The sequence below is a fragment of the Diadema antillarum genome, unplaced genomic scaffold (assembly GCF_040938485.1).
Source record: "Diadema antillarum isolate AM-2024a unplaced genomic scaffold, OU_Dant_1.0 scf00000166, whole genome shotgun sequence".
Taxonomy (NCBI): Eukaryota; Metazoa; Echinodermata; class Echinoidea; order Diadematoida; family Diadematidae; genus Diadema; species Diadema antillarum.
The window spans coordinates 163,117-185,771 of record NW_027271055.1 but is presented as its reverse complement, the minus strand read 5'-3'; the positions used below and the strand labels follow the sequence as shown (position 1 = coordinate 185,771).

At 37.6% G+C, this 22,655-nt stretch overlaps 1 protein-coding gene across 1 annotated transcript; it reads right to left on the bottom strand.

The window, feature by feature from the left end:
* Positions 1–20,810, bottom strand: LOC139722461 (uncharacterized). The gene is made up of 5 exons (XM_071633752.1): positions 20,516–20,810; positions 20,236–20,279; positions 19,321–19,386; positions 18,266–18,326; positions 1–1,702 (listed from the first exon to the last, which is right to left on the bottom strand). The coding sequence occupies exons 1-5, from the start codon at positions 20,594–20,596 to the stop codon at positions 617–619; spliced, it is 1,338 nt and encodes a 445-aa protein (XP_071489853.1). The 5' UTR covers positions 20,597–20,810; the 3' UTR covers positions 1–616.
* Between the last annotated feature and the right edge of the window lie 1,845 nt (positions 20,811–22,655).

The window sequence follows — 22,655 nt, the reverse complement described above, 5'->3', positions numbered from 1 at the left end:
CAACATAATGATTTTCCAGATTAGCTATAAAAGCTCCCAATATCCACGAAAAACATTTAACACAGTGGTAGGGATTTGGAAATCAACAGGGCATGCCAGGTACCAGTGCTCGATTTATCGATAAAAGCGGTTTGTAACATAGTATTGTTTATCTTGATATCTAATTGATCGAACTAAACGCATGTAAGGACGCCAGCCAAATTACATACGATTATTGAACTTTTCACATGCGGTGCTGTGGCCCAAGAGGAATCGCAAAATGAAAGCTGAACAGTTTTCCTATCAATGATTTATCTTTCTTTGAAAGCCAGCTATCCTAAATAAGAAAATGCACGTGTATCTGTCGAGTCTTTAGCAATATTCCACCGCGCTCCCGCTTGAAACAAGAAGCGAACTTTCCGCAGGGAGCTTTCATCTCTCACGTGCTGAAAAAATCTTGACGTATTCGTACGTCTGTATCCCTGTAAAATGTTGGGACTCCAGAATGTTGCCACAATCACAGAGAAGTGGAAAAGTAATGTAAAATACAGCAGTAATATCTCTTGCATCCTACAGGGAGTGAAGGCGTGGAACAAGTTAATTGCATTCCCTGTGTGTCATGCAACTAGAATAGCGGCTACTCAGTAGACGATTGCTCTACCAGCTCGACCTTGGGAGTCTGCTCCTCCCCATCTTCATGTGCATTGACGGCAGGCGACCTTTCACCCACGCTCGCTTTGTCCTTCCCGTTCACCGTCACTTCCTGAGCTGACGTCGACGACGAAGAGGACGATGTCGATGAGGGAACCTGTGACGACCTTGCTTGGTCATCAGGCTCGGAGTTCATGGAGGCGCTCGTGACGGGGGTCGACGTCCCGTGCACTTCCTGCTTCAACTCTCTGAAGAATCCGCGACTGGTGCAGCACTCCCTCACGGTGAAAGTAACGTCTTGACTTGTAACGTCCGTAATGAGAACCTCTCCAGCTGGTAGCAAGGATTGGCGCGGCTTCCAAAGGCTGGCCGACGGTGGGAGCGGCGGAGGGCTTGGCTTGGCCGCCGTCTCGCTCAAATTCACTCCCTGATCCTGCTTCTTAACATCTCTGGGCTTTCTGCCCGGACCAGCCGACTTGGCCTCCTTCGTTTTCCCTTTCGCCGCCTTTGCCATCGCCGTTGCGCTCGTCGATGGTGCCACTGCCGGTTGCTCCGACTCGCTTTCAAAATCCGTTGCACTGACATTCACAGACACTTCATCATCAACGGTCATCCCATCTGCGTCTTCGTGTTCATCCTCAGCTACCGCTTCGAACATCACCCTGTCCTTGGGCTCGCGCTCCTCATCGTCATTCTCTACGAGTTCGTCTTTAAAGAAGATTGTGGAGTTCGAGTTGACGTCCAGGGGACTCTGGCCCACCATAGGCAAGGACGATACCCCTTCGGGCATACTCTCTGCTCTGTTGAGCCTAATTAGGCCTCGACCACGACCTCGGCCACGACCTCGTCCCCTTCCACGACCTCTGACCCTGCCAAGGTCACTGCCACGACCACGGCCGAATATGCTGCCACGGCCACGACCCAGGGTGCTGCTCTGACCACGTCCGATGCTGCTTCCCCGACCCCTTGCACGCTCGGATCCTCGACCCCGACCACGTCCTCGCCCACGGATCAATGGCGGCTGCCCCACTGGCTTGGAGAAGTTAAGTATCTCGATGACATCTGTAGTGGACTGATAAGATAAAGAAAAAAGAAAACGGCAAATCATTAGATCTGTCTTTGATTTTATCACCCTTGACCTCGAGACGATTTTCATAATTTCACATCATGTAGTACATAACTCGACAGCTCCGTGTAAAGATTTGTGGACGTCATTGTGGTCTTTGAGCAGAGAAACAAATACTCTGAAAAACAAATAACACTGAACAATGATGATGACAAATGAGGCTCACATCACAGGAGAAAAGTAGCAATGTAATTCCATTCAAAAATACGTAGAATTTATGAATGTTTTTTCCCTTTTGTTTTGCTTCTCTCAGCCCCCACCCATGCATTCCTGTGGTGAGGCTAAATTATTTCATCACCCCTGTTCATCATAATTTTGTTATGAATTTTGAAAAACAAAATCTTTTTCCTCATCCCCAAATCACTGTAAATTCTGAAACTCTGAACCCAGTACAACCAAATTATAGTTATTTAAATGTTTGAAATCATCCGGAGGTCTATTCTAAGCCTCAAACCTAAATCATTTCGAATCCTTTCCTGCTTTGACGAATCATCTCGAGTATTTCTTCGCTTCGCTGCAGAGACAGTAAACATACGGAAATTTCACTTCACTTTGACTCAAGGACATATTCCTGAAATTAAACCATTGACTTTATAACCTGTACAAGTATGATGAAATTCTGAAGGTACCGTTTTCAGTCATGCGATAATAAGGAAACAAGAATGTCATCGTTAAGCGGGTACTCTTACTAAACTAAATATCCTGCGAACACCATCTGGATTGTTTGTCCCATAATGAAAAGTAAAATACCTATGGACAGCACGCTTAGTGTCGCCAAGACTGTGGCATCGCTGCAATTATGTGATAGTAACAATGATTAATCAAAATTCATCAATATTGTCAGTACGTTGTATCCTTGGAAAAACAGCATGATACAACCTCTCATACTGTGTGTGATTGCTGTGGGAAGTTAAAGCTGTTAGCACAAACAAACTGGCAGTTGCAATCGCTGTTAGCATGAACGTAAGACAGGATGATTACGTGAAAATTACCAATCATTTTTTTTTTTAAATGGGAAAATTATCAGATTATTATGGATGGCGAGGGAATTTGAGAATTAGCGTAATCACACATGCCCCTCTAAGTAACTGGACAATGTGAAGTTGAAATGAGAAGATGTGAATCGCGTTTGATTCCTTTTTTATTTCTTTCGGGAGATCAAGATGACAACCTTGGTGGGTCGAATTGAACGGTATGCGACATTCATGCATGGTCCCCATGCATAGCGTATCCTGGGCGGCACATTGTCTACGCAAGATTAATGGTTTACACGTATAATCCAGCTCCATCTTCAGCTTCATTTATGTGGCACCTGATTATGCAAGCTTGTTTTTTACGATGGACTTGCCACATGAATACTTATCAGACTTTTCTTGATGTGTTGTATATCAGAAGAGTACATTCACGGCTTAAATCATTAATTTTTTCCCTGTGTATGGGGTGTATTATGTGCTATGGCGACCAGATGACGTAAATGAAAATAAAATGCACAATTTAGAAGACTGAATGCTTTGCTATGCAGACCTATGATTATTGTTATTTCTGTTTTGAAAATCATGTGCGGATGTCAAGGGGAAATGAAGCTAGTACTGCTTAAGAGTAGACATCGCTAATAGACTCTTTTTTTTTAAATAGAATTCTTTATTCGCTTCGACATTAATGCCATTCAAATACATCCACAGCATATTATGCTGTAGCACATGAATAAAGACCCGAATGGTTAAAGCTAACGAAAGTCTAAAAGCAGCGAGACTGCGAGACTGGACATCATACTCCTGATAGATCATCGCTCTTCATCTGTCAGTTTACTTAAAGGGATGGTATTGTTTTGGTTGAGACCTGACTTCAGGTTTCTACCTTTTTTCTTTTTCTTTTTTGTGAGATAATGAGAAACCTCTTGTACAATAAAAAACAACAACATGAAATTCCAAGAAGAATTCAACGTTTATTTGATGAAAATCGGTTTTGACATGGCTGAGATACCAAAAACAAAAAGACACTAATTAAAGGTGAGACCCACCTTTAAGATTGCGTTGTCTTGCTTTGTTTTTTCATATCTCAGCCATTTAAAAACCGATTTTCATCAAATAAACTTTAAATTCCTCTCAGAATGGTATGCTCCGTAACATTTCATATGTGATTTCTTATTATCTCGCAAAAAGTTAAAAACTCAATCTTTGTCTCCACCAATACAATACCATCCCTTTAAGCCATTACCTATTACGGGAACCTGGATAGCAAGCCCTATTATACAATACATGATCGGTGGGGTTCGGATTATATAGGCCAGCTCGTAGTTCCGCTTTGAGCATGAGCAAGAAAATGTCACTTGAGATTACAGGCGTGTTCGTGTTTAAATTCATCGAGATATACCAGTAAGCATCTGTGATTAAAAAAAAAAAATACAACGAATCCAGTACCACAATGTTGAACGGCAATCATGCCCCCTCATGGGGACGTGGTGTCGCGTCACTTTTATGAAACTCGACACGCCCTCACTTGCCCCTTCTCGGTCCAACATTCTGAGACAGAATGCACGTAGAAAAAGACAAACAAAATACGCACGTTTCCACACTTTCGATGTCATATCTTCAATCTGCTTCTTTTCTTCCAATAACTTCCTAACTCTCCTGAGAGACTAAGAAAAGACAAGTTTGGTCAGCATACCTAAGCCAGTGTTTCCACGACATAGGCCTACCAAAGCTGAAATAAAAAGGATTTAAAAAAATCTATTTCGCACTTGTTTTTATTTTTTCATGTTAGTGCTTTTGTCATGGTCATGTTCTTTCTATGCTATTGCGTGTTCCAGTGCTTGAATTTCATCGCCCTTGCCTATAGATCACCAAGCTGCTTGCTTTTACATAGAACCCATCCTTTTGAAATTGATGGTAGATCACATTTTTTTGTTTCAATTAATTTTTTGATTTGAAAAAAAAAAGTCTCACATAAATTGTTTATAAATAAACTGAATAAAGAATTTACAATCATATTCAGAGCACACAATGATATTTAGTCCACACTATCATAGGAGCTTAATCAAAATGTAGGCCCACAAACTAGGTTATATTTAGTTGAGAATTTAGATCTACATTCCTTACATTCGATATAACACCCGCTTCAGCAACAAATCACTAAAGTATGCTTTATTATTCTGGCCTAGATGTGAACCTCTTTTCCCCCTTTAGTTTTGTCAATTAACCTCCAAGAACCCTTACGTGAATTTGTTCCATTCAGTATCTTCTTTTGTTCATTATATTTTAATATTGAGTTCGGAAGTCGCCTCGAGATTTTGAGTTTCCATTAACATGCATGAGGCTGTTACTAACAGCTGCTTCTAATGAATCTATCAGCATCACAAGGTATGTTGCAATTCTATTTTTTTTTTATCAGAAACGAAAATGATTTTTTTTTTTTTTAAATGCCAAATGCACGTGCGCGAAAGGGTCGCAAAGTCACCTTCTAAATCACGTGCATTTACAAGCACATCTTGTTTACATTCTGACATTATTACTTTTACGGCAAAGAGAAATAAGGTCTTCCATGTTTCTAGTTTTTGTTCCGGGTCTTAATGCGACGACTGTTCTATTCTTTGCACCTGGTGTCGTTTATCTTTCTATAGCCATGTTCAGACGTATTTCTAGTCGGAGTAAAAATTTATGGCACGGCAATTAAAATTCAAATTAATGCATATCTTACCACGACCCTTGTGTCCACACGACGGTCGTGGGAAGAAACTCCGACCAATTTATGTGCGAGGGTCGGTGTAACTTCCGGAAGTGGTAGCGCCGCGCACGTCGACCATGCGATTGTGTTTTACCAGTGGCATTTGTCTTCTCCATTCTTGTTGATGGAAATTTCTGCATGAGCTCTATACCTAGCTTCTTCGTCGCAATCGACTAGGTTAGAATTGCACTACACGCGCACGTGTGCTCGCAAAATGTCAACATTGCGATTTGACCCAGGAAGTTTTACCTATAGGTCGTAAGGTATGTAAGTTCATAGATACTCCGAGGGCTTGTCCGCACGGGCAATTTACTCCGACCGGCTAGTCGTGGTAGCGAGATACTCCTGAGAAAACTCAGGAGTATCTCGTTCGGAGGAAGAGGTCGTTGTAAGTTCCTCCGATCGGAGGAAGTTACCACGAGCTTGTTCAGACGGGCACTACTCCGACCTTTCCTCCGAAGTTACTCCGACCAAGCTTCCTCCGACCCTTCCTCCGAGGTTACTCCCATCAAAACTGCCTCCGTCTGAACACAGCTTATGTTTTGGTCAGACTACCATGGTGTACTAATGTGTTAAAGGGGCATTCCAGACAATTTTCATAATTTTACATCATGGAGTACATAAATCCATACAGTTCCACGTATAGATTTGTGGAATTTATTGTGGTGCTTGAGCAGAGAAATCAATATTCTAAAAATCTGAAACAAATTACACTGAACAGTGTTGATGACATAGAGCCTCACATATTTCAGAAATGTAGCAGTGGAATACCATTACAATACCATGTGCTTAACAAGTTCACCTGTGTAAAATTTATGCATGCTTCCTTCTTTTGTCCTGCTTCCTTGAGCCCCAAATCATACATTCTTGTAGTGAGGCTGCATGTCATCATCCTTGTTCATTGTGATTTGTTATAAATTTTGAAAACATTCTTATTCTTCATCCCAATCCCAATTCTGAAACTCTGTACCAAGTATAACCAATTTATCGTTGTCCATATGTAAAAGCCTGAAAATCATCCGTAGGTCTCCTTTAAATTTTATAGTAATTATGAAAAGTTCTCCTCTGACGACCAATGTATAACAAACATTTCTTTCCACCTCCACAAACTCAAAAGAATATATCAGTATCATGTTGGACAAACCTCGGGCAAGCTTTGTGGTTGTCACAAATTTGGATTTAGATACGTCAGTTTGCTGCTACGCAAGGCAAAGCAAACCTACCAAAATCCTATACTCTGCAAGGATTATATGCATAATTGAGAAAGAGCTATCTGCGCGATTTACATGCCATGGTCAATAGGCGTTTTCACATCAGCCCGATAAAAATCCAAGCTCGAGATATTTTCCTATTTCCCAAGTCAGAAAATAGCGCGCTATTTCGAAACATCGGGCTGATGTGAAAACGCCTAATATCACTCTCTTGCACACTCGATTCCATTACAATCCATTACAATTTCCCTAACATTTTTCAAATTTCGGGCATTTATACTTCCAGATGATAAAAGACTTGTTATGGCCAATCAAACTCGCATGGGCCTCGTCCACGACATAACGACATCTAATGGCGTAAACTGAATTACAAGTATGGAAATATATGCATTTAGCAGAGACAGGTGAATTGAAGAGCTAGTTGCTAGGTCCTAGGGGATAAATATCCATTTATTTGAATAAATTGAAAAACCAGCATATTGCTCATGCCATCATGACTTTCTCATCCGCGTGCATATACTAACTGTATACGGCACGTAAATGCGCATTAATCTATACACACCGAATAATGAATTTGTTGGGGGGGGGGGGGTAGATGTGTTTGATTATGTTTTTTTTTCTTTTTGTCTTGTTTTATAGTGTTGTTGTTGATTTCTTTTCTTTTGTTCTATTTTATTTAATTTATTTATTTTCTCTTTTTCTTTTTTGGCGCGGGAGGAAGCGAACAGATGATATCTACATGATCAGAATCTGTTTCACATAAAATCTACAATTCAATTCGTGCAATCGCCAACGCAGGAATTTCCTGCCTCGGCCTACTTTAATCCTCCCGCCTCAAAACGAAGAATCAAGCAGAAACACGCGATGAATTCTCTACCGCTGCAGACGACTTTCCAAATGTATTGAAATGTATGGAAATTTCATCCTCGGGCAGTCACTATATGGATTCTATAACGCACACACTGCAAACTTGTGAACACCGTGTCCCTACTAAATATTACGACAGATAGTTGCTAGGACAGGCAAGCCGACGGAAATATTCTGAAGTTGTCATGGGCAACCATTATTGTTATGGAAGATTGACCATACGCACATAATGGAGGGATCTATTACAAGTTGGCTGTTATAGTATAGCATATAGTGCAATAAGTAATATAATAGTGCAATAAATAAGTGCAATAAGTGAATGACTTCCTATATCATTTGGTATCCTTTCGCCTGAAATTACTTCATACAACTTCGATTTCGTACACTACTTCCATAGAAAGAGTGAAAGAGCCTATTAACTTTAATGGTAAATTTGTGTTAAGCTTCGTCAGTATCAGCATTCTTGTCCCGGAATGACACGTCATCATTATTATACCCAAATATTGCCATGCACATATCTATATCATACCCCATACCCAATTGAGGAGGGACATAGCGAGTACAGCATTTCGTTTAGAGATGTTCTCACTGCAGAGGATTCGATCCCCTGAATCCCTGATTGGGTGTCCACATCCCTGTCCACTAAGCCATCATCTCAGTGGCAGCCCTAATTATAGGGAATATCTGAAACTTTCAACCACCTTCGACAACTGCATGATGTGAGTGCGAAACTAATTCAGAGGACACAAACACTATTGAACAAAACGGAATGGTACGAAATGAGCAGATTGTAAAAAGAGAAGCAAGTCTCAAGTCAGACCAATAGTGCAATCATACGCAGGACATTAGTTTAAGAAACATACTTCTCTCTTATTCCTGTTATAAATACATATAATAGAATACAAGGTGAAACAGAAAGGTATTGTACTTCCGAGGAAGTGACAACTGTTTTCATGGTACTCTTCGACTATGATATTCTTCGAGACATTAAACTAAAACCAACTCATCCCCCTTGGACTACTCCTAACAAAGTGGCAATCCAATCGGAGCTAATACCAGCCAAACTAATCCCATTTAAAGGGGCAATCCAGTCCAAATATAAGTTAGTCTGATAAGAAAGAGTAAAATATTACGAGTTCAACAGTATAATTTTGATCGAAATCGGATGAAAAATAAGTTATGACATTTTGAAGTTTCGCAATTTTTCAAGAAACAGTTCTTGAACGGTCAATATGAATATGCAAATGGCAAAGTGAGCATGTTATCCCCTCACAACTTACCATGATAAATATGTAGTTTGTCCATTAAATTTTGAAATTTCCAGTTTTTTATTCAAACGCAATTATGCCCGAGGCTCAAATCCTCGCATATCTAACTGATCACGATTCTCAAGTTATTCAACCAGGAATAACACCATGTTTCAGACTTCAATGACAGAAACATTGAATTTTCGTCATTTTTTTGAACATGATCAATGGGAAATTGTGAGGTTTTGACATGGTTAGCTCACTCATTGGCATATTCATATCCACTGTACAAGAACTGTTTTGCAGAAATTAGCAAAACTTTAAAATGTCATAACTTCCTTATTTTTCATCCGATTTCAGTCATATTTTTACCGTTGAACTTTTTTTTTTTATCAGATTAACTTATATTTGGACTGGATTTCCTCTTTAATGGCCACTCGTGATTTTAATACCGTTGGTACGTGTTGATGTTTGTTCGTTGTTTCAAACACTTGAAAAAAGAATGTACAGGGGGAAAAAACAGGAAATTACGATTCGACGTTATTTTCTGCTTCTCGCAAACTTTCATCTACGCTCTCGCCCTGAAGTTCATAAAGATATCCAACGACCACGGAAAAAAAAGATACAGATCTCCAGAAAGGAGCAATAACTCGGCAACATGCAAGATATTAATTGGATCTTTGTGGGCTTTGTATTGCTTGGACTCTGAGATGATCAACATTTGGATGGATCAGCAGAATTATGGTTCGTGAGGAAAGGTGCTGAAAGGTGGTGAAAATGTAAAGTTTCCCTGTTCTCACCGAGACGAAAACAGTTACACGTGTACCACAGTGGGTGCAATGCTATCCTACAAAGGTAATAACCAAAGCACACACGTGGGCGGAGTCTACTGGTTACCATGGAATCTCAGCACCTTTCCTCACGAACCATAATTCTGTTTCGGCTTTACACTGCACACCTGTCAATGTACAAATGCAATTATGCATCTAATGACATGACATGACTCGGTCGCAACGATATTATTTACAGACTTTGTATAATATTGTGTTTCAATTTCAGAAATAGTCAAAAGCATGCCAACGAGCTGTTATATGGTGAAAAAGGAGCAACTACATAATTATTAAGCATTATATGATGTTACTATCGAGAGATCTATGAACAAATAATCACGCCAAAAGGCCGTTCATTGAATGGTTTATTCTACATTAATGTCTATGGGAATTGTTGAGTACGGTGATTCCGGTCACGACAAAGTTTCACTTTTTTGCTTATATATTATCTTGCTCTTAGTTTTCTTTCTTTTGATATTGTAAAGCTCAACATTTGCACGATATTCCTGGTTTTATACTCCTGTGTAAAGACCAAGGCAGCTCAAATTTCTCAAACTGCGAAGAAGCATGTTACCGTAGGCCTATAAATTGGCGTATAATTATTACTCTGAGTGTTGTATGTAGGTTATACACGCTATATGGTATGAAGTTCGGCGCTGAGATCAGGGTACAAGACAGGGTATAAGACATATACTGCGGCAACAACAACAACAACAACCCAACAACAACAACAACAGCAGCAGCAGCAGCCAAACTCGAACCAGGAAGAATTACAAGATGATGCCGTTGGGCCACAGGAAACATGATAAACTTAACATCACAACAATAACACCCTCTGAGAAATAAAAGACAAGAAACACAAGACACAGTATAAGGGACTAATGCACTCTTTCATACACTACCTACTTCACAGTCAAGTCATACATGCAAGAGCATGACGCATGGATGCTCAGTCATCACGCTGTTATTGTACTACTATACTTGTAATGGTACTGCTAGTGCTATTTACTATATACTAGTACTGTATGCTGGTAATCGAGTACAACTTTTTAATTCTCATGCCAGGATTGTGTATGATTATACACGATCCTGAGTCGTTGTATGAGGAAGTTTACAATAGACCAGGATGCAAAAGAGAAAAAAAATAACAATGATGATTTGAAAACAGCATATCATGGAAAGTGGTAGAGAAGAATTTTCACAGCATGGTTGTTGTATGAAATACATGTAGTTTCTTCTCTTTACAAACTCATGACAGCATAATCAAAACGATAATGACAGCATGATTGTCATCTGTGACGCGACGTCAGCTAACCATTATCAGGGTTTCAATATTAGGCGTCTTAGTCACCTGAGATAATATTATTGGTGTGTTTCTTTTTTTAACAATGACTAACAATTTATTTCAAATACTCCACTATACACAAAATACAATGAACTACATTCATTCTCCGACTCCCAAGAAATATGTCGCTTTCAAACCCATTGAAATAGTTTACTATAGTATCGCTGCGCAGAGTACAAATTGCCACTTAAGCTCATACGCAGACTGGAAAAATATGAAAACTATGAAAAATTTAAAACCATGAAATCATTCTCACGCTCCGGAGGAAGAAGTCATCTTTAAACTCACTAAATATTCTATTAAATTAATATCACTGCGCTTTCTTTCTTTCTTTCTTTTTTTTAGTCCTTATAAATGGTGCTATCGCCATCACATCTACCTGACAGCAAGTCTGGTATTTGGCGATGTTAGGAAAAAAAAAGTTTGTTAACGCTTCAATTAACGCAAATAATGAAATGGATGCTTCTCGAAGTGTTAAAGGTCCTGTTTACCTTTGGGTACAGTGATTTTAAAAAATTCAAGATATATTTAATGCATAATGTGTAGGTCTACTATACCACAAAACATCTTATCATACACCATTTTCGCGAAAAAGCCTAAAATATAATATGGAGATATCTGTATTTTTCTCAATAAACCGTAACCGTAGAGGGTTTAGTCTGGAAACATTTTTATTATAATTAATGTTCACATTTTGTATTTTTACAAGCACTAATGCTGGGTTTTTGTTTCATCTGTAAATGGTAAATTATGCCTTCAATATCGACCAACCATTCTGGTCATGCACCTAAGTCCATAATACAATGGAAGTTCATTCTTACATAGTTTGAACATGATTGATGAATTCCATGAATTGGCACATCAGGCAAGCTTTTTACAGCATTATGTCACATTGAAAAACGAGTGAAGTGCCCATACCAACTGACAAAAAAAAAAGAAAGCTCATTTATACAAAATGTGCACATGGCCTATACAACTCCAAACTGGCTTACACATAATGGATTTCTCCTTTACCTTACACGCAGATTTGATATGAAAATCGTATAATAATCATGGAGGTTCTGACTTTTGATGATCTCGTTGCCGACGTCAATAATAGCTTGCGTAAGTTGCCTGATATGGGAAATGTGTCACCCTTATAGTGATTAGGCATTATTATGTGTGTGTTTCTTGCAAAGTCTATTTCATCTGATTTGGGTATTCCCTCAGTGAAATGATGGCATAAAATCGATTCAGAAATCAAGATTAATATGAGATCAAACGTGATGATGTTAGACCTAATATTCATAGCACATACAATTTCATTTCGAACAAAATATAACTGCAGCTTAGGATCATACATTGGCGAAGGAGTAGTTTTCACGAACTGTTTGGAAGTATATTCTGTGAAAAAGAACAAACGAGTTGTTGATGCAGTTTTTATTATAGACATATATCCTCTGCCGTTGAATGACTGGATTTGGGAAATGATTATAAAAGTAATACGAATTATGTGGATGAAACGAAACCTATAAATGTAATACAGAGATAGATAGAGAGAGATGGATTGATAGATAGAAAAGAGGAGGGGGGGGGGGCGTAAACACATCCAAACACGTCACAAAACATACAAATTTACCATTCAGGGAACTTTCTCTTAATGTCAGCAGCCCGCCATGCATGACCGTGTGTGCGCTAATTGACATTGGTATAGCAAAGCCTGTCTCTATCTATACTCAACAGCCACGCGCGCTACAATAACAGCGCCCGTTTTAATAGCATGTTAATTGTGAATTATACACAAGAACATGACACGTAGTCTCGAAAGTAACACAAATACAATGACATTCCTCAGACCGGCTATGTTGGAGTGCCATAATACGAATCAAAAGATACGATATATTGTGTCGCACAATACTTATTTTTAATCTCTCTCTCTCTATCTTTCTTTCTTTCTTTTTTTATTTGTTGCCACTCTACAGACTTTGCGAAATAATATAACACTTGGTCTTCCATGTAAGCAGGTGGAGATCGATCACCTTGAGTCACCTTGAGTCACCTTAAGGGTAGAGATAAGACTTAGCTGGTAACACACAATCATTATTCTTAAAACATGTACCTAATTTACATTTCATTATTGCAGTAAAGAGACAAATCATAATATACAACTTCTTCCATCAAGGAAACGTAATCTCGGTGCCATGAAACATAACTCGTGTATTAAATTTCAGATGATGGATCTACATGCCACAGTGAGGTGATTGATAAAGACCGCTATACCAAACCATCGCAGAAGGCCGTAGTCTGGTAGTACTACCAAGACAGTCACAGCTCTCAAAATAGGTATAGCATATTTTTAGCCCGAAATAGTCATTGATCGTATTCCTTGTTAATATATACAAACTTTATTTCAAACGGACCTTCTCTCACACGGTAATTCCTCCGGCGAATATCGCCAGTCAACTTGTCCGCCGCCACAAAAGAATCATGATGTACTTTCGCTCGATGAAAGAAAGATCACCAACTATATATATATATATATATATATATATATATATATATATATACATTGTATATACATGTATATATAATTGCAATATCACAATCATGAAAGTCCACAATAATTTTCAAGTTGAATGTATTGCGAGTGATAGGGGATCAGAAGGTCACTTGTTCATGAAACGGAATACGTCATTAACTGTATCTCTGACGTCTTACGAGATCATCTTATATCCAACCCTCCATCATATACTAAAGTACCATGCAGCATGACGACTGTGAATACGAGTGAATGGTTACAAACGTTAAAGGGACATTCCAGACGATTTTTATAATTTCACATCATGCAGTACATTTTAAATCAAAGGCTACATGTATAGATATGTGGAATTTATTGTTGTTCTTGAGTAGAAAAACAATACTATGAAAAACCTTAAACAAATTACACTGAACAAGGATGATGACATAGGGGTTCACATATTTCAGAAATGTAGCAGTGTAATTCCATTATTCAATTCAATTCAATAGTGTATTTGTTTCCATCATCAAAAAGAAAAGAAAAAGTTGACATAATCCAAAGTGATACAATTTTTTCATTTTTTCTTACACTCGTCTGATAAAGGTTTTTTTTTTTCAAATACATGTACAATATAATGTATATGCACGAATGATGTCATAAAAAAAAAGAAACAATGCACTTTACCATGGCAACAAAAATAGTAAATAATCACAATGATGGAAAACAGTGTTCCACTAAATACCGTTACAATACCGCTTACTTGCGAGTTCACCTGTGTATGATTTATGCATGCCTTCTTCTTTTGTTCTGCTTCCTTGAGTTCCAACTCGTGCATTCTTATGGTGACTCTGCCATGTCATCATCCTTGTTCATTGCAATTTGTTCTAAATGTTGAAAATATTTTTATCCTTCATCCCAATTGTCACAAATTATGAAACTCTGTCCTCAGTATAACTAATTTATAGTTGTTCAAATGTAAAAATCTGAAAGTCATCTGGACGTCAACTTTAATTTTGGTTAAAGCAGGAAGGTGGAAGGTACTGTTTTATACCATTGGGAGCAGTGACTTTGAAAAACGTTCTAGTTTTTACAATCATTCTGATGCATATAAAGTGAAGGTCAGTTGTATCACAAGACATCCTGTGTACCATATAAAAATTTCGCAATAATCTAAAGTCTAAAATATTAGGATCTGATATATGCCATTTTTCTCAATAAACCATAACTGTAGACGGTTTTACTGAAACAATATTATATCTTTTGTTCACATTTTGTATATCATTTAACAATATAAACGTAACACTGATTATCCTTATCAAAATTTCATTAGTTTTTCTATCCCCAACTCACATTTTAGAACTATTTTGAATCACTAAAGCTGGGTTTTTGTTTCATCTGCAAATGACAAATAATGCCTTTAATATTACATTGATCAACGGTTAGATATCCATAAAGTGTTACTAAGTAAAAAAATACAACAGGTAGGCATACAGAGATTTATTATTGAGACTATTTCCGCTTTGTAAATACACTAGTCCCTGCTTCTCGCCTGAATCTCAGTATCAGCAAGCTTGGACATACATTGTAATATGCAAGTTTGCTGGCCATCAAATTGTGTCATCATTCTGTATGCTGACTGCACACGGCAATCTGAAATCAGCTTATATGAGAGTATTATTCCTTATCATTTCAATTTATTGTAAAACAGGTAATAGTAATGACAGTGATGATGGTGACGATGATAATAGCAACCGTCACTTCTAGGGACTTGCTTGGTCCTTTCCACGACAACACTTATCCAAGACAGGTATCTTCCTGGTGTACCGCACACCAACGGAGCCAAAAAAATTCAGAACACCCGGACGTACTTCAAATAATTTTGAAAAGAATTTCAGTTTAACTATTATCTGCATCTCTATGAACAATTGCATATTATACAAATTAGTATTAAAGCTTGTCTATTATACACAGATTGCATGTAAAGTGACCTTCAACATGATATTGCCAAGCCCCACTAATTCTCCTCTAAATGCCTCCTCCCCCCCCCCAAAAAAAAGAGAAAACAAATCAATAAAACAAACATGAAAAATTACATCGCTTTATATACTTTGCCTGTGATGACTCCACAATGCATTAAGTTCGATTTTGCGCATGCTCAGATTTATACTCTGGCACGCATGCAGTCCGAGACTCGATCGATTCTGTACCATCTCACACGGTGGAAATTACCCTGCAATTCTGTTTGTGTATTTTTTATTTTCTAAACCCTATAGGGCCGGGGGTTGAATCACCCCCACCCCCTCGACATTTTCTGCGACCATTCTGCCGCGCGATTTTTTTTTTTGACCGCGCCGCTCGCTGACTTTTTACTTTCAAGTCTCCCACATTTTTTTTTTCAAGTACATTGTTAGGAATGCTACATTGAATAATGTCACCAAAAATTAGGATGCCATTAGCTTTATTTTCTGAATGAGAGCAAAATTTATGATTTCAATCATATTAATTAATATAAAAAATGAAAAATTCAATTTTTTTCTTTTATAGTTTGGTAGATTACGCGATGTAATTTATGTGCCACTTTTCAGGGCGATTGCGCGATCGACGACCGAGATCTCCCCCGGCCACAGAACAAGCCAAAAAGCCCGGCCTGCTATAGGGGTAATGCAAGATTGTGGAAAGTGTATGTGCAATACGAGCGAAAATGAGGCAACAATAATTGGGCCCTTTTTCGGAAAGTGTTTTACATGAATACAGAGAGAGAGAGAAAAAAAAAAAACAGCTCAGCAAATCAAGGTTTTGAAATGAATAGAACAAGGAATATTATATATATATATATATATATATATATATATATATATATTTAAAGTTAGCAAGCCCAAGAGAGATACTTTGAAAATAAAGAAATGGTCGCCACTGGAAATAAAGGAAACCATCGCTTAGAACTAATCGGTAAACATATCTGAAATAAAAAGTGTTCATTATCCCCTCTGTAGGTTGATTATTGTAAATTGGTGCTCTGATGATAATTTTTCATTTACGTATCGAATAATAATAACTGAAAAGCTGAGCGAAGAAAATGGATTTCCAAAGGGATTCGAATAATTCTACACATTACACATAATGATACAAGATGATGTATATTTATAAATGTATGCATGTATGAGTACGTGTGTGTCTTGTGTGTGCCTGTGTCATTAAACCGAGAGACGAGAACATAAACGAAAACACATCAGTTATAAAGTACAATACGACTGCCATGGGTGTGTATACAATGCATGCCCGCGCTGAACGTGTGCAACTTCGCCTTATCATAATACGCAAGTTGTTGGGAAGGTATCGAACCTTCCTTAGGCACATTTCTCCATTCAAGTTCTTTTCTCTGAGAAATAAAAGTCTACACCTTCTGAACACCTACCCTTAAGCTCACAGCAGACAAATACTTGATTTCATATGCTAATATTTTGTGAAGTCACTGCATTTTGATATAAGAACATTTTAAAATTAAGCGAGTGTGAACGACTTAATATACAACGGTCAACTGAAGTTATTTTTCGGTGTAATTCGCAGGGAATCTGGTTGAATTCAAGGGCTCGGTTATATTCTCCACAATCAGACAAACATCAGCAAAAAAAAAAAAGTCACATTAATTGAGTGCAGTCGCAAGATGAAAGCAATATGGAAATGTATACAATACTTTATTCTCATTCTCATTATATTTTCCTATTATTTTCCCATTATTTGAAACCCTTTATGATAATAACAAATGAAAATGTCATATCTTCTGAAAATATCAATTTTCATAATATTTACAATATCTTTATGATAATAGTGCTCATGTCAGAATATAGGCTAATACTGTTAAGGACCTAAGGTATCACAATTGGAACATGAGTCTCTTCGAGAAATATAAATCATAATAATCAACATACGCGAATATTATGTTTACTCATACTGCTTAAAACGTAAATAGTCGCTCATTTTTAAGTTTAAAAAAAAGTTACAATTGAATGTGTAGTAAAGACTTGGCTTGCATAATAATATTGCCCTTGAGGTGAGGATATTTCGTATTCAAGTTAAGGACCATGTCATAAAGCATTTTGTTGGCTAAGAGCATATGATCGTTTTTTTACACGTTTTTACACGTTTTTTCTATACACAAAAGTATCAATTTTGATACACAAAGGTCACTTGTATTAAACATGGGATGACGAAAACTGAAACCTCTGAAAAAGAACGAAACCCTCGTCAACCACAAACACTAGATGAAATAATAAAGGATGGTCTCTTGTCATTACCAGTACGACAAGCCTTCGAGTAAAAATTTTCTTATTGGTATGATTATACGCGATATACCGTTATCCCATTAAAATAATAATAAAAAAATCACCGTGCAGTATGCATGAGAACACAGCCCACCAATATAATCTAATCAAAACAAGTTCACTCTAGAATATAGTATATTTGTAAAGTCTGTGGGATACTTAGACGTGTAGCTGCCTTGTGTGTGTGTTTTTTTAATTTTTAATATTATATATCATCAAATTAATCAGTCATCATATACCTAGAATAAGTTCAGAAATATGCAAGTCCATCTCATCCAATCGCAAGGAATTTAGGTCTACAGTGAATCTGTTAATATTGGTTATATCTATGGGATTTGGAGGAGCGTAAATGCGTATACCCTAATTTAGCATTTTCATTTGGCATCAAAATTTTGTTATGCTGACTGCATAAGGTAATGATCACATAAAATGGGAACACTTCTACGCATAAGTGGAAAGAATCTCACCTTCCTACGACCCCTTCGTCCACGTCTTGAAATAAGATGTGTTGGACCTTCCTTGGCAAGTCTGTATAAGAACATAATTACACGTCTTCATAATTTATGCAAGTCAATAAGATTATAATAATTATAAATACTTCAAGCTTATCAGCGCGCAACACAGGAAGTTGTATCGTTCCATAATACACGTGCGTTTTACAAGATGATACAGCGAAATACTATGAACAAACAAAATTATAGACATTATGATATATCCATAGGGTAATAACATACATTTACATTAATGTACAACCAAAAACTTGGAAACGTATTTCCACTCCGCGCCCTTCGAATAGTGAAGACCAAAAAAAAAAAAAAAATCCACAATTAGTCATAAACCGCAATATGCACTTAAAACAGACCGATTTTTTTTTTCTTGAAAAAGTAGCCATATACACAAAAACTGATTAACATTTTAATGTGTCTGTTCTGGTTTTCGAATTTTCTGCCACTTGCACATTATCAGGTAAACATTAGATATAATCACCAATGGATATATTACTCATTTTGCTAGCATCCATGTACACTCAACAATCGCCAGAGGTATTTCGTATTGACATAGTATGACATTATTCATAAATATCTGGGTCCCGTTTTATCAAAAGATATAATCGATTAGGAATTCCTTACTACACAGGCTGCCACAGACTTATCATAGAAATCAACTAGGGCCTATATAATCAATTATTACCCTTCATAAAAAAGGGCCCAGGTGGATTTGTTTTTCGGTTTGCTTTTGGATATGGTATTGTTATATCAGAACTGACTGCAACTGTTTTGATGTATAAGCGCACCATACATGCATCGATAGCCCGTATAATGGTGAAGTATTTGAAATATAATCATTAATACTTATTAAAATCTCATGTCGATTTTGTTTATGTCCTCCTATAACTCTTGATTTATGGCTCCCCTCAACCCTAATAAATAATTATTGTATAGGTCCCTATTAATAACAACCACAGTAGTAGAAGTATTAATATGGTAATAATGAAATGTACAAAATTGGTTTTACGCCATACCTCGCTTCAAAAAGCTCGACCAGGCGCGAATCTAGAATGTTGTCTTCCGGTTCCCACGTGTTATGTCTTTAAAAAAAAAGACGGAAAGAAAAAGGGATTTTAAAAAAATGTGAATGTCAACTTTGCCAGTTGTAAGAAGATTAAAAGTGATGCAAATAAAAAGTTAAATCTACTCTCTAAAAAAATCGAGTGAAAATATTCACTCTTAAAGGAGTGAATACAAAAAAGAGTGAATTTAGAGTGAAATTAGAGTGAATTTTGAGTGAAAATGTTCATTTTCACTCGTTTTAGAGTGACCTCAGGGATCACTCCAAAATCTTCGAGTGATCATTGAGGTCACTCCAAAATGAGTGAAAAAGAACAAGAGAGTAAAATAAAAAAAATGGAAGTTTTATATAATTATGGCAGAGGTTGTCATGAGAAAATGATTGGGCACATGGAATCGCATACATAAATCATTACCATTAAAAGTCATTTATACAAATCGTTTTAATATATCTGCAAAAAGAAAAGAGTCTAAGATGTAAATGACGTTTTCTTGAACCTATGAATGTCAACGAAAAGGGAAAAAGAAAAAAGAAAAGAAATTTAGTAGGCCTAAAAGATTCGTAAGTAATGGAAGATCTAAATGCCACGTCATTCAATCTTCTCTTCAAATTCGCACAAGTACATGTATTATAATAGTTACTGTGACAACTTCCTCTTCGATCGGATGACGTTTCATAATTTCTTTTTTTTCCGAATTCAATGAAACTAGACACAATTTCATATTCATAAACGAAAATATAAATATAATTATAATCATAATTATAATCATTAGGCCTACTATCATATAATGCAATGAAAGTTTTGGTACAGATATAAAAAAGGTAAAGATGCAAAAGTTATAAAGACGCTACTCTGAAAGAAACTTACTTATCCGACCAATCCTTCCATTTGACCAGATACTCCACCCTTCCCTGCAGAGAAAGAGAGGGAGAGAGAGGAAGAGAGAATGGAACGAGATTAGAAAAGGGGGTTAATTGCGTAACACCTTCCCACGGGGGAGAGGGATGTTGCACGGAATGAATTAACGTGTGAACGGGATGGAAGTATACATGGATGAACGGTATGTTGAATCAGGATCCCACGTGTTGAAGTTGTGTGGTAGGAGTAAGAATAGGCGATGAGTTTCACTGCCCCTGTTTCTTTTTACCTTCCTCATTCTCTTCTGTTTCAACTCTTCAGCTGCGTAAACCTGCTGGTCGTCCTGGTCTATCTGCTCCTCCTCGTCCATTGCTCCGATATCTAAGACCGCCAGATCCTCCCCTTCCAAAACTAATTCGTGCTCGTTGGCTAGGGGCAAACCCAACGTTAATCCCTGGTTGAACTACGGCCAGACAACCACACCGCAAGCTGTCTGTGGGCTCGGTAATCTTTTTGCGAGCTCCTGCTCGTTGTCGCTACGAATGAGTTCTATATAATTACAATAGTGTCACACGTTGAAGCCTTTTGGCTCTGGGTTTTCATATACGGAACTCATAGAACACACACACAAACCAATGCGGAGTTCTCTGGTTTGAACGGGGACCCCGTGCTTTCTTTTCTGTATTATTGCTGGCTCGTGTTCGCCGGCTGCTCTGCTGCTGCGCACTTGAATACACATAACACACACCACACGGCTTTTGCTTTCATCACTGCATACAGCACGCTGTGTGTGTGCCTGTACGCCGCTCATGAGCATATCCCATAATAAACACACAGTGACGTCACGTCCTAAAGGGCATTTACAAAGCTGCGAGCTCGAGTTGGCTGGTTGGCCTGCGTTGTGTGTTATCGGCAACCATGATTATAAAGAATGCAGCAGAACTGAGGCAAATCTATAATAGTTAAATATTCGTCACATGTGTTATGCATGCATGTCATGTTAACGATTTCTTACGCGGTGAATGAAGACAATTTAACTTAGCCCGGGGGTTGGTGGGCATCAGAGTACATACATGTATTCGTTTCAGGTTTTGGCTGACGAGCTGAATGAGAAATTGTATTTCATGTACGATGGTGTTCAGGGAAACGTACTTATGTCACACTTATGACAACCACTATGTAGGCCTACCTTACTGTCATACAAACGAAAACCATGCTAATGAATATGAACGTTGATGAAGGAAGACATATTCGATACGACATGATGTGATGCACTAATTGTGTTATTTATAAGGACTGTTACTCCGTGCCTAAGGTATAGGCCTATCAACGCAGATCCACAACTGTCGATTTATCATTTCATATTTAAAGAGTTTCTAATCAGCAAATAGTTAATGGGATTTTAGAATGTTAGTCCCATCGTATATGAATCATCCATTTACTATTAATTATATATACCGTTCACATTTTGTCCGTGAACTCATGGTTTCTTCCTTGCTGTAACCAGACTCCGAAGCAGGGTCATGTCTGAAATTTATTTAGGCCTATTGATTGCCACGGTATTTGTCTATTTCAAATCCTTCGTCAGGGAAGTCATTTACGAAATAAACATGGTCTTCCATGCATGGGGCCCTGAAGTTTGAGAGTTTCCTGTGTGGATTCACAATAACTTCTTTTTTCTCTAACTAATCAAGGTATTATGTAGGCCTATGCATGTGCAGTCCCTGTATATATTATATTTTTGTTTATTGCATTCATAATGTATCATACACACATGTTCATGCAAATGTATGAACCTTGTGTATCCATATTCTCATGTAAATCATGTTTTGTCGTTAATACACTCAAACTCAAACTCATAATATAGGCTTACTTGTATACATGCATGTATATGCAGGGATTCAATAGTTTGATCATGATTCCTCGAAGAGAGCACACAATAATTAAAATATTGTTCTATAAGGTTTCAAATCACATTTCCAAGATAACGGTATCTTTTAAAAAAATGTTACTTGCCCCATCGCTCATAATCATTGCATAGTCAAGTTGAATGTGTAGGGTTCCTATCATATAGGGCTCTGCAAACAGCTTTCTTATTACAATTCTTATTACGACGATACAAAGACCGAGATTTGAATACACAGTATATAGTTTTCTATAAAACAAGAAAACACTAGTAGATACAATTATTGTTACCATATCGATAACGGTAGCATCCCAACCAATATCAATTCTAGCAGTCTGGTTGTGATGCTATCTGCAGAATAGTGCAAATACAACCATGATATCAGTAAGAAACAAAACTAAAAGAAACGAAATAAACGAAATGAATAAGACAGCGAAGCTGAAATAAAATTTGCAATGTTCTCATAAAGATAATTGGGAAGAAAAAGAAGGCGGAAATATTCGAAGCCATCAGAGTTGTATCA

Bases quoted from the DNA above. Each gene is read 5' to 3' on its own strand.
- LOC139722461 (XM_071633752.1), bottom strand. From the start codon at position 20,596: ATGGACGAGGAGGAGCAGATAGACCAGGACGACCAGCAGGTTTACGCA. The intron at 20,280-20,515 runs GTAAAAAGAAAC...CTTTCTCTGCAG, and splicing joins AACAGAAGAGAATGAGGAAG to GGAAGGGTGGAGTATCTGGT. The intron at 1,703-18,265 runs GTGAGATTCTTT...TTATCTTATCAG, and splicing joins GACGAAGGGGTCGTAGGAAG to TCCACTACAGATGTCATCGA.